General features: G+C 41.5%; 1 protein-coding gene across 1 annotated transcript in view; it reads right to left on the reverse strand.

Moving 5' to 3' along the window:
• WDPCP (WD repeat containing planar cell polarity effector) overlaps window positions 1-13,255 on the reverse strand; it is a 148,702-nt gene that overhangs the window by 52,189 nt on the left and 83,258 nt on the right. The window contains exon 13 of the mRNA XM_021555836.2: window positions 12,481-12,604. Coding sequence (XP_021411511.2) covers window positions 12,481-12,604 — 124 coding nt within the window. The remainder of the gene's footprint in view (window positions 1-12,480; window positions 12,605-13,255) is intronic.

The following is a 13,255-nucleotide window of genomic DNA, read 5'->3' on the forward strand; positions in this document are numbered from 1 at the left end:
GTTTAAAGATCCTGATTCTGTGAACATTTATGCCACACACTTCCCTTGTGATGCTGGTCATTCATGTTGGCTTGGGTTCTTGTAGGATGGGCCACTGAAGAGTGTGACTGCATCCCCTTGCTGCTGTGAATGAGAATTCTTTCATACCTGACAAGTGCTCCAAAATTTTCCAGAGCAGGTGCCCTAAAAGTCTGGTCAACAGAAATTGATTACTCTCATAAAATATTATTATGTAAATTGAAATTATTAAAATTTGTATCTTTTAAAACTAGATCCTGTCTTTTATTGTAATCTGTACTTCCTTTCTATTTCCTGCACTCTTTATTTCGTTTTTCATCCTCATTTTCCTTCAAGAGAACATATATTTTTTTTTGTTGCCATAGCAGTGTTTCCCTACCTTGCAATTTTATCATCGTGGCTTTCCTTCAGGTTTCTCTAAGCTGCAACCAAAACCCACCCAGCAAACAGAGGCTTCCCCCACCCCCAAACCTCTTCATTCCTCCAACCTCTCACTACTTAGTAACTTCTCAACAGCCTATCTTTATCTTTAAATACAGACACACTCCAACATATTCTTCCGAAGTACTCTGGGCTAAAAACAGGTGTTAATTAAAAATGCTGATAAGAGTCAGTGACACCTGTTGTTTCACATTTATTTTACTCAACCCTGGCTGTTAAATCCTAGCCTTTATTGCATTAATTCGTTTCTGCTTTTCTTCTTTTCCAGCTTTATCCCTCTCACTCTGGTGATCATGTAAACTTAACAGTATGTCCTGAAAGCTGGATTTTATTGAGCAAACATATCAGCATGTCTACACACTAAAGACAGCTATATAACAGAGGCCCAGTATCATCACTGTGGTTAAGGATGAGTTGCTGCCTTTATAATAAATCCCTATTGTGTACGTGTGATATCTCTGCAATTTCGAGCAGCAGCAGATGGAAATTTGGTATTAAAGTTAAGATGAACAGGCCCTTTTCCTCCTTGGCTTTCTATGAGGTACAGGGCCAATTCTCCCTCATGCCTGACGTTGGATAAGATGTGCTTTTTTAGTGCTAAGACTTCTCGGAGAAAATATATTACCTCAATATTTTCTAAAGCTGGCTGCCTCAAGATAAATATCTACAGAACCATGGTGCAGGGCCAAATTTTGAATCACTTGCTGAATTATGGGTCCATTAGAGTATATTTACCTTTTCCATCTACGTTTGTCAATAAACAAATTATTTCTTTATAATAAAATAATGCAGTGGTAATGTTCATACAATTCCCACACTTAACAGTTCCACTGCAGCAAATATAGCCACAGAAGAGCCAGACAAGATACTGTCTGGAACTTTGTATGAAATTTGGCACATTTTTGAGGGAGCAGATGGAAAGCTATTGAATCTGAGGTGCTTTTTCTGCACAGCATCATGTTCAGAACATAAAACACAGGAACAGCCTTTTGCTGAGGCTGAAGCACTCCTGACCTAATCCCTTACCATTAGCTGGGAGAGAATATTAGAACAGGGCAAGCATATGGTGATGCTTCCCTAAGTAGGCTCCACTCTCCAACAATTTATGGTTCAGGGATTTGCTGAGCCAGAGGTGGTTTCCAGGCTGGTGTTCCTCAGTGAATTCCTCTTCTCTGAACCTTGCCTTTGAACTCACATGCAATTCTATCATCCACAACATCCTGTGGTAAGGAGGTTCATATTTTAATTATACGTTATGTGAAGAATCACTGTATTTTGAAATGGCCACGTGTTAGCTTTGCTTGATGACCTCTATTTTTTTGCATTAGAAGAAGCAGTGAGCAGTCATTTACTGTGTTCTTTCTCCCTAACACTCATAATTTAATAGATCTCTATCCCTGCTGCTCCTCTTTAGGTTGAGGAGTTCTAGTCTATTTAGCCATTCCTTTCACTAAAGCTATTTCAGGCCTTTAATCATCCTGGCTGCCCTTCCTAAACCTTCTTGAGTTCTACTATATCCTTTTACAGATTGTGGAACTCCAAAACTACACACAAAATTCAGGTGAACTGAAGTTCACTATTTTCTCGTCTAGTTCTTTTTCTAAGAATTCCTAGTTTGCAGTGTGCTTTTTGTACTTCTGCTGAGCACTGAACTGAGTATTTTATAACTGTAGAATTATAGGAGCAAATTCTTCTTCCAGAATAATGTTGAGCTCAGATTGCATCAGGTTACACATGAAGTTTGGAGTCACACACCACTGCGAAGTGCTAAAATAATAATAATTCTGATATATTTCTGATATAATAATTCTGATATAATAATTATAATAATAATTTTGAATAATAATTCAAAGTGCTTCACTTTGAATTTATTTACATTTAATTTTATATTAAATTTTGACACTATGTCACTGCATCCTGCGAAGCCCTTTTGCTGTTCTTCACAGCAGGTCCTATCTTTGCTAGTGTTAATAATTTAGTGGCATTAGCAAATGCTGGCAGCTCACTGTCTGCTCCCTTGCCAGGTTACTTATAAGAACAGATCTGCTCTACTTGTAATTTCCATTGGTGACCTCCACGACAACTGACCATTTACTCTTGCTCTCTTTCTTACCTTTTAATTAATGAATTATCTATGAAACGGAAGTTTCCCTCTAATCCTGTGTCAGCTTAGTTTCTTTAAGACATATTGGTGAGAGACCTTCCAAAAAGGTCTTCAGTGGTCAAACTTCCCTCAGTAGCAGCTGGATAGCCATTATTCACATGATTGCTGACATCAAAGAATTTGAGTTTTGAGACGTGCCTTGCCTTTACAGAAATCCTGCTGACTCTCCCCCCAATACGTTATTTGTCTGTATGTTCACACATTTTTAAAACATAGTTTCTGCTCATTTCACTGCTACACAGGCTGGACTTACAGGGCATAGTTCTCCAAGGTCTCTCCAGACCGTTTTGAAAACGAGCTTAATATTTTCCCTGTTTTTGTCCTCAGGTGCTAATGTCATTCTAAATGTGAGGTTACACACCACAGATGTTTTATCCTTTACTACCTTTAGAAATTTTGAAATAATTTTACCTACTCCTGGTCATATATTACTATTTATCTATCTCTAGTTGATACTTCAGCACTTACCAGTGTAAACCAAGAAATATCCCCATTCTCTCCTGTCTTGGCCAACTGGTCAAAAGGAGATTTTCAAAGAGAACTACAGGCTTGTCTACTTTTTGTATCTTTTTGTAAACCTTTCTTGATATATTTTTCTTTAGTCTATGTGCCTCTCTCATTCTATTACAGAAACTATCTGAGCATCTCAGTTCTTTCTGTTAACTGGCCAGTAATAATGTTATACCGGAGCTAGACATTTACAGTGCAAATCATTCCATTTATCTTCAAACAGCTTACCTTTACATGGCTAATTTAAGCTAATTAGGTAGGCTCCTTTTGTAGTTAATTGATAGGGATAGGCACTGACGTTTGACTCTTCATGCTTATCTGAGATATCTCCCTTCAATGGGATTACTCATCCTTTGGGTGCCCATGTCTTCATCCTAACTACAGAGGAAGCCCAGATGAGCATGTAGGACACATAAATTCTACATTATTAAGGCATGAGAGGTGCACCCCCAAGACACTACGTGCATTTATTGGACAAATGACTATTGCTGACTTTTTTCTACATTTTCCTTTTTGTGTTCTTTCCTTCACAGGCTCTTGGGTGCTGAAGAACCATAAAAGGCAGATCTGCATTTGAAGACAGCAAGCCTAGGGCTGCCTGACTATTCAGTTAGCTCTCCCTGCAGGGCACTGGATGGAAATGGGAGAAAAGTCAGAAAAAACTCTGAGGGAGTGAGAGAAAACTCTGATCTGATGAGCTGAGTTCACAACAGAATATTGCCAGATGGTCCACATACAGGAAAGGGAAGTGTAATGGTGGGGCTCAGGAAGACCTTTAAGATGAATGGAGGAAAAGTATCTTGGTAGAGAGATGAGACATGAATTGATCTAGATAAACTTCAAAGAAAAAAATAAAAGTCTTAAATTCAGTTCTTGGTCAGGACCTCAAATTAGAGATTTTTGAGTGTCACTCTGAAAGATGCTATTAGTGACTAGGTGGAATTGATGGAGAGGGAGAAACTGATGACCTGGGAAGGCTTTCAACAGCTGCTTGAGGATGGAGATATGCTGCTAAGAACTAATTTTTGAGGGTTTTGTCCATGAATATGATATATTTGCAGTGTTTCTGCACTCAGTGTATGCCCAAAGCCTTCAAGATTTCGGGAAAATTGCACAGCTAGTACAGCAGGAAAAAGCCACCTTACAAGGGCAGATTATCAGTTACACAACGCAACAATGGTCTCAATGTGGGCTCAGCTTCTGAAAGCAGCAATATCAAAGTCAGATTAACCAGCACGTGGGACTAGACTTGGCACAAACAATATCAGTGTAGCTATTTCGTGTTCCTTTTTTTTCGTGCAGTCCCACGGGTGGGGACGCAGAGAGAACTGGATGACTTCTGGCACTCTGGGCCACCACACTGCATCTGCTGCTGGCTGTGCAAAGTGGCTCCAGGTGACAGCAGCTCTGGGACTGCTCCAAGTGTGTCTGAGGGGCCTTTCTTCCTCTCCTCCGAGCAATGTCTCTCCCATCAGGTTGAGCAGCAAATCTTGCCCAAATCCCTGACAGCGATTTGTCGTGGTTTATCTTCATGGCATTTCGTTCTCAAGCAATTATATCATTGTCCCCCCACCCTAATATTTTGCTCATTATTTCTTACATTGCAATCATTGCCAGAGAATTAAATCCTAGAGTCATTCCTGTAGCATCAAAGTATCTGACTGAAATTGAAAACTGTTGGAACTGCTTAAAGAAAAGAAATCATTAACAACATAGGACTGAAGTAAAGACAGTCTAAACTTTTTATGAGATCTTCAACCTCTTTGACTGAAAAAATAACCTACTTCCATTAAATAGGTGCCTTTATTTCTTGTTTCTAAAACAGGTCAAGAAACATGACCAGGGGAATCTTTTCATGTATAGTTCCATCACAGCAATATGAATTCTCATTTAACAGTGCTGTGGTAATGTGAAAACCTTTGGTTTTGATCGTTTTTCAAAAGATGACAAAAAATTACTCTTCAAAGTCCTCTCCAGAAGGTGCTACTTTAGTGAAAATGCTACTACTGAACTTACTCCCATAGAGATGAATTCTGTTCATGTGGCCACCATAGAGAACCTGACTGTCATCAATGATCATTTTATCTGAAGGCATAATTTAATGCCTAATAGGTTACCTTATGAATATAAAAGACATTCTTAGTCCTCAACCATGTCATCATTAATGTTTATACATATTTTGTGACACACTACGTACCAATATAATTATAGATTCTACTTCTAGGGTGCTCTTAAAAGGGACCATAAAAGCTCTTTGCTCACTCTGTCTCTCAGTTCCATACAGTTGGCAGCAGATGGGATTAAGAACTACTCCTATAGAGCTGAGGCATTTTTTTTACCTTTGATTTAGGGTCCTATTTAGGATGGAAATACTCACAGTGAGTATCTACTTTGGAGATTGCAGTGTAGTGATACAGGAACCTGCTTACCAAGGGGTAGTTAGTACTGCATTAGTGATGTACCTGCAGGGCAAAAGAGCTTTATTTTAGCTTTTCAAAGGCTGTCTTGGACTTAAGTGATAACTGTCTGTGTCCAGGCATAGTGTCTTGTAGTATAGAAGTGCACTTCAGAACTCTTGAATAATAAAGTGATTAATGAAGATCAGTGGTGGCTGGAAGCAGGTCTCCCTGATGCTAATGACCACTTACCTTCTCGTCTTCTTTAAGAGTGTGTTTCTTTACAAAGGAGCCCTATCAAGTCCTGTGGGCAAAGTCATATCACTTGATGAATGTTCTGCCCAATATGAAGATAATTTTTTGCATTTACCCAGTAGCATCTTACATGGAACATTGCAAAGAGTAAAACACTTCTGAGATTTGTGAAGGAGTGAAAACAGCAAAAGTAAAAACGTGGTGGAGGTTCTCATTTTTGGATTCATACAAAGGAGAATCTTTCATTAATACATCCAAAATTCTACCAGTGAATGTGATCAGAGTTGCACCTTTCTCTTGAAAGATGAAAAAGCACTATGTTGTTATTTACAACAAAGCTTTGCTTTGTAGGTAAACATATTTGTACTATGAAAAAAACAAATTACATTCTCTTAGTGAAATTATCAGATTGAAAGGTGCAAGTGGTTTTGAATCTCAGTATTTTATCATGTAGGAAATATAAAAAGAAAAACAATCCTTAAACTGGGTATTCACAAACACAAAAATGAAATTACAAAGGAGGAAAGGGCACAGCAGAATGGCAGAACTGTGTCTGCATTTTAATTCTGCAAGTCCTGCGCTGCATTTCAGACTTTACTTTCTAGCCCTGCCTTCTCACTCAAAAAATGGAACACACCAGAGCAGGCGTGTGCTTGTGCCTGTGTGCCCGTGTCAAACAAACAAGATAATTTCATGCATTGGAAAATACGACAAGGGCAATTTACGACTGCTTGATCAGAGTGAAGCTAAGCCGTGAGTCAGCGCTGCCGCAGTTCACGGGTGGAAAATGGTTCCGTCCTTTCCGCGCTCCCTACGCCGGGCTGGGAGACTGGGGCAGGAGTGCTGCAGCCACTCCCCGGTCACACAAATACACCTAGCAAAAGGGTGGGGGCAAAAAGGGAGGCTACAGCTCCCCAAGGCTCCCCAATAAATCCACCTCTGCTCAACATTTTACATAATGATATAATGCGTTATTATAAGCAGTGACATCATAATGAAATACCAGAGTGCTACTGAAGTGGCAAGGAACACCTAAGATACATTTCTATACTTGTAATTCAGTTCCTGTATTTTTTAATTATAGATAAGGATTTAGAGGGAAAATAATTATTCATTCTATAAATACTGTTGTAATGGATCCCTGGTATATAATTAAGAGGCCTTTAATTTTAATTTTGTATACTGGAATGCTTGTTTTTGGAGGTATTCCATATTTTACATTCAGGGCCTGCAAACCTCTAAGTTTCTATTTTAGTGGAAGCTGAAGATGACGTGTGGTTAGCAAATTTAAGAACTTAGCTTTCATAATGACGGACACAAATAAAATGGCTGAATGCAATATATTGTGAAGAATTTTCCTTCCTTCCAATTGCAATCTGTTTCAATTGTGCTGTCAGTGTTCCTTTGCCCATCTCAGTTTGGATGGAGCATCTTCCTTCTAAAGTGCCCTCATGCCTGAAGAGGATTCCCAGCATTTTCTAGAAACTGACCTCATTGATGGTAGAAAAATAGCTAGACTATGATCTCCCTGAAAATGTGGAAATGGATGTCCCCAGTTATTTTCAACTGAACATACAACCTATTGGCCTACAGTGAAGAGTAAAATCACTGGCACTTGATTTTTGCTAGGTGAGGATAGCCCTTCTGAAAAGGTAACTGTATTTCTCAGTTCTAGTAAATACAGACACTCGCATCTTTAAAAGTACAACAATAAATGGAACTTTTCAAAAAGTACAACAAATAATAAATACATATAATAAAAGTACAACAATAAATGGAACTTTTAGCAGACTCAGCAGGCAGGTCAAAGACTGTCTCAGCATGTAGAATGAATTAATATTTCTCTCCCATGAGCTGGTCCTTCTAAGAAGGCTTAAGGCATATTGGTGGGGTATTCAAAGGAAAGCTGGAGAGTGGGGTGAAACCTTTTGTTTATATGAGCATTTTTCAAATTTAGATCTCAAAATATTTAAGCATTTTAATGTTTTAATCTTGTATGAAAGACTCCGCCCTTCCCTGTCCATCCCTGGTGTGCCTGGTCTCCTCCACAGCCCACCACACACATCCTAAGCTGTCCTCCCCATGTGGCTCTGGGCTGCCACCCTGCCTCTCCTGCAGGACACTGGACATTCCCACACCTGCCTTCAGGCCTGTGTCCCCAGTACTTTGTCTTTTACTCATGCTCCTGACCCCACTTCTCTGCCTCTTCCTACCAAACCTCTGAGCTCTTCCCCTTAGGTCCTTGTCTTCTAGGTTTAACTTTTGTGAATCTGCTGCTTGCTCTTCCTGAAGCCCAAATGAACTGCAGAAGACCCCACTCCATTACAAGAAACACTTTCTGAATATCAGCCACATAATTTAGAAAGCACTATGTTTCCTCCATTTGCTGCTCTATGGGTACCAAATGATCACTTTGCTTTAGTCTCTTCACACTCACAAGAGATAACAAAAGCCCCCTAATGCTGCATCAAGTTTATAATCTCAGTTTACAGGGCTTCTGCATCCAAGTCTTCTGGTTTGGTCATACAGACACATTCGTTGTGATGAAAAAAATCACTCTGAAGAGGTACATTAACTATTTGTGACTAGTCTGCAGGTATTCATGATAAATGAAAATGGGTAAAAAGTGAATAAATCAAATAGAATCATAGGAACATCTAATATCTTGAGTTGGAAGGGACCCACAAGGATCATGAAAGTCCAGTTCCTGGCCCTGCACAGGTCAGCTCCAAGAATCACACCTTGTGCCTGCAAGCACTGTCCAAACACTCCTTGAGCTCTGTCAGGCTTGGTGGTGTGACCACTGCCTGGGGAGCTGTTCCACTATAAAAGCACCCTCGGGGTGAAAAACCTCTTCCTAATATTCAGCCTAACCTTCTCCCAGCACAGCTTCAGCCCTTTCCCTCAGGTCCTGTCACTGGTCACCAGAGTGAAGAGATCAGAGCCTGCCTCTCCACTTTTCATGAGAATGCTGACCACAATGAGGTCTTCCCTTGGTTTCCTCTTCTCCAGGCTGAGCAAACCAAGGGACCCTTCTGGCTGCCAGGGCACTGCTTTCCATCAGTCAGGAGCCCCAGGTCCCTTTCCATGGCACTGCTCTCCAGCCTCTCATTCCCCACTCTGCACATCCAGGTGCAGAATTTGCCACTTGCCCTTGTTAAACTTCTCAGGGTTGGTGGCTGCCCAGTCCTCTCCTTTGTTGAGGTCTCTCTGCAGCCTCTCCCTGCCTTGGAGGGACCAAGAGCTCCTCCCCTCGTGCACTGCCTGTGACTGGCTCAGTGTCCCTCCCAGTCCTGTGTCCAAGTCTTTTATGGAGATGTTGAAGAGCACAGGACCAAGGATGGAGCCCTGCAGGACCCCAGCAGTGACAGGTCCCCAGCCTGATGTCACCCCGCTCACTGCAGCCCTTTGTGCCCCAGCCTGAGCTCACCCATGCCAGGATGAGTTTATCCAGCTGGGGATGGACATTCTGTCCAGAAGGATCCCATGAGAGACAGTATCAAAAGCTTGACTGAAACCCAAAAGTGAAACATAAGCTGGCTTCCCTTGGTCAGCTGGGTGGGTCATCCTGCCAGAAAAGGAAATCAGCTTTGACAAGGAGCACTTTCCTGTCACGAGGCTGTGCTGGCTGTGACCAAGGAGTGCATTGTCCCTCAGGTGCTCTTCAATACCTCCCAGAAGAATCTTCTCCATAATTTACCAGCCACTGAAGTGAATGTGACAGGCCTGAAGTTTCTAGGGTCATCCTTCTTGCCCTTCTTGAAAACTGGGACAATGTTTGCCAGCTTCTGGTTAGCTGTGGCCTCTCCGGATTCCCAAGACAATTCAAAAATCATGGGGACAGGCCTCACAATGACATCATCCAGCCCTGGAGTGTTCTCAGGTGAATCCCAGCAGGCCCCACAAGCTCATGGAGCACTGGAATGGTCCTCATGGCTCAGGTCAGGGCACTGGGGCTCCCTTACCCCATCAGTGGTGTTGGGGACAGAGACAAAGAAAGCATTAGACATCTTTGCTTTATGGCCCCGTTTGTGAGGTGGCCATCCTCATCCTGTACCAGGCTGATGTTATATACATTTTTGATATTAATGTATTTTTAAAGCCCTGTTTTTATGGTCTCCCACAGCTCTGGGCATCTTCAGCTCCAGCTGAGCTTTGGCCACATGAATTTTCTCCCTGCAGTGGTGAACAGCACCTCTGTATGCCTTCCATGTCACCTGAGCTTGCCTTCCCTGACAAACAGGCAGTGGGAGGAACTCCCCATTTTCAGTGCCCTCATGGGCATAACATGGTTACCTGAGAAGGCAGGAGCATAATTCCCTTCTCACTTTTCTCCTGTTCTGGATCAGGCTGGCAGGAGTGCCTTGCCTCGCCAGTCTACCCCAGAGAGAGGTAACAGCAGCAGCTGCAGCTTCCATGTGCCTGAATCAGTGGGCACTGTGCCTCCCTGTGATCCTCCTAGACATTGCATCATGCCTGGATGGCATTCAGTCACCCAGAGCCATGGTTTACCATTCCCCAACAAATCTGTAGTTCTCTCTGCTTAGCCTACATCTAAAGCATCCTAGTCACTTCAGAAAACATCTAAAAGGAAATAAACACCAATTAAGGCACAGCCACTTTAATGCAATAATGATCAGCTCTGAACATCATTTCCTTGCTTTCTATCAGATAAATCTCCCGTATTTGAACATTTAATTTTGTACTTAGATTATGTCTTCTGAGATAAGCTTTAAGCATTACCATCTGTTCTGCAGCAATCACATGATCCTATCACTTTGATTCGGTTGAATACAAATCCCTTTGAAAATAGGAAAACGACAAAATAACACATTTGTTCCAAAAACTGCCACAACTGTAGATTGTTCACGGGCTGCTTTACAGTGGGAGGTGAAAGACATGAGGAGACTCTGGTGCACAGCTCCTGCTGTGCCTCACGCTGTCCAGGCAGCACTCTGACACTGAAGGTTCTTGTTTTAGGAGGATTGAGTCAGTGTTTCAGCTGCAGCCTCGAGGGCTGACAGCTCAGCCAGGGCCCCATGCCTCTGCATGCCTGCTAGCACTTGGAAGCAAACCCTGAGTCAGAGGGAACACACCTTTCTCGTGCAGATGTAAGAGCACTGGGGTTACACCTCTCAGCAACCTCTGAGGCATTTTTCCTGCATCTGTCCTCTGCAGGCAACTGGCCCACGGCCACAACAACCTGGCCACTGCCACAAGAGCATCTTCCCTGCTGGTTTCTAGGAGAAAGGCCAGGACAGAGTTTGTACCCACTGTTGTGGCCATGTGTGCTAAGAAAACTCCAGCGAAGGACTGGTGCGTATTACGCAAATATTGGATCATTCTTCTACAAGGAATAATTTCCCCACTGGAATGGACCTGTTCACCAGGAAGATGATCCTCTTCAGACTCAAAATGTAGAAGACAATATAGAATACTTGTCTTCCAGATTGGAAAAAAAAAGCACATCCTATGCTATCAAAGTAACTTGCTTTGCCCATGCAGACCATGCATATACAATATGGATGAATCACTGCCAAAGGGTGCATTGTAAGTCTTTGCATTATGTCCATCTAAACTCCTTCTCAGCAAGATGTTACAAACATTTTATCATTCAGAAGGTAATTTCTCCTTATTTTCACCCACTGGATAATTCCAAAAGGGAATATCACAGCTATATTTGTGAACAGGTTGAACTGCTGCAAATCAATATTTATAATGGGTTGAAAAAGATACAACAATAAAGCAATGTGCTATAAATTCTTGCTGAATTTGTTATTATTTCTTGTTTAATATTAGAGCAGCTTCCCTGTGAAGACAAGGTGAGGAAGTTGGGACTGCTCAGCCTGGAGAAAGGAAGGTTGTGTGAAGACCCCATAGCAACCTGCCAGTATCTGAAGGAGCCCACATGGACTCTGTCAGGAACTGCAGTGGTAGGACAAGGAGTAATGGCTACAAAGTGAAAGAAGGGAAATTTAGGTTGGATACATGGAAGAAGTTCTTTACTGTGAAGGTGGTGAGGCACTGGCACAGGTTGCCCAGAGAAGCTGTGAATGCCTCTGGAAATGTTCAAAGCCAGGTTGGGTGTCCCTGCCCATGGTGGCTGGGTTGTAATGAGATGATCTTTATGGTCCCTTCCAACCTGAACCATTCTATGATTCTATACAATTCACAGACAAATTCAACATTGTATTTTCTCCTCTTATTTTAATGGCACTGAAAATTGCTGGAACCTGAATTTACATATGAGAATTTTAAAAGTGAGACTGACAGAATGATCAGATTTCAGTGGTGAAAAGACAAAATCGTCCTGGAGCATGCAGCATGCTTTTGTGTTATAGCATCTTTTTAAACTCAGTGTTTTCTCCAAGTTGTAAAGTTCTTTCTATAACTAATCTGAAAGCAGTTGGTGAATATCAATCTTTCAGAAGCATGTTAGCTTTTTTTCTATCAAGCTAAATGGGAAAGGGTGATTCATTTTAAGTGTATTGATGACAGAAGAGCTCTGAATAGCACTTTATCTGCATTACTCTATTTGAAAGGAACAAAGTGCAAGTTAAATAAACATTAACAACGAATGCATTTTTTTTTTTTTTCAGGGGTGGTCCTCTTAGAAAATGTTAACCACATTAAAGTAGGTAGTTATTGAAATATGCAATCAATTTTAAGTTGATAGAAGATGAAACTGTCACTCACCTGAGCAGGTGGTGGAAGAATCTTCTTGCATATCTGCTGATGGGGTCCCTGTACTCCAGCACAGTTCTATCCAAGAGAGGCCTTGTTGGAGCATAAAAGGTTCCAAGGCTTGCCTCAAGCTGTGCTGTGGAATTCAAACACAGCAGCAATGAAACAAGTGAATTAGTTTCAATTACAACAGGTTGCTCATGTTTGCAGTCAGTCAAATTCCTCAAACAGTGATGAAATGTGATGTTGTTGAAGGACAGATGAAATTAAAATATGACAGATCGTACAAACAATCTTTGTGCATATAAACTTTGGCTTGGAGGCACAGCTGACAATGACTTTGAGCAACAAAAGCTATCAAAAGGATAAAGAAGTCTATAACACATCAAGTTCTCACCAGCAGCCTACAACTAAAGTGACTCATGAGACTAATACAGTGTGAACAAGATTGTCCAGTAGAGATCAACTCTCAATTAGCTGAAATCGTCTTTGTCCTCTTAGGCAAACAACAAGGGAGTTGAGTTTTTCAGGGATTATTGTGTTAGGTCAGCGGGTAACAGAACCCTCTTTGTGATGGCCTTGAGGTCTGAGGAACCTCCTTCGGCCCACAGTTCTTTAAAAATTTTAAATAAAAGGGCCTAGAAACCCTAAGGGTTTGACAGCATGTAGTGGTGGGAAACAGGATAACCTCCCTTGTAATCAATAAAATAAAGCCCTTTTGTTACACAAGTTCTCTCTTCTTTAAATACTTTCTGACTGCTGTACTCCACAGCTCAAGCTCTTAGGC

This window comes from Lonchura striata, chromosome 3 (assembly GCF_046129695.1).
Source record: "Lonchura striata isolate bLonStr1 chromosome 3, bLonStr1.mat, whole genome shotgun sequence".
In the NCBI taxonomy this organism is placed as follows: Eukaryota; Metazoa; Chordata; class Aves; order Passeriformes; family Estrildidae; genus Lonchura; species Lonchura striata.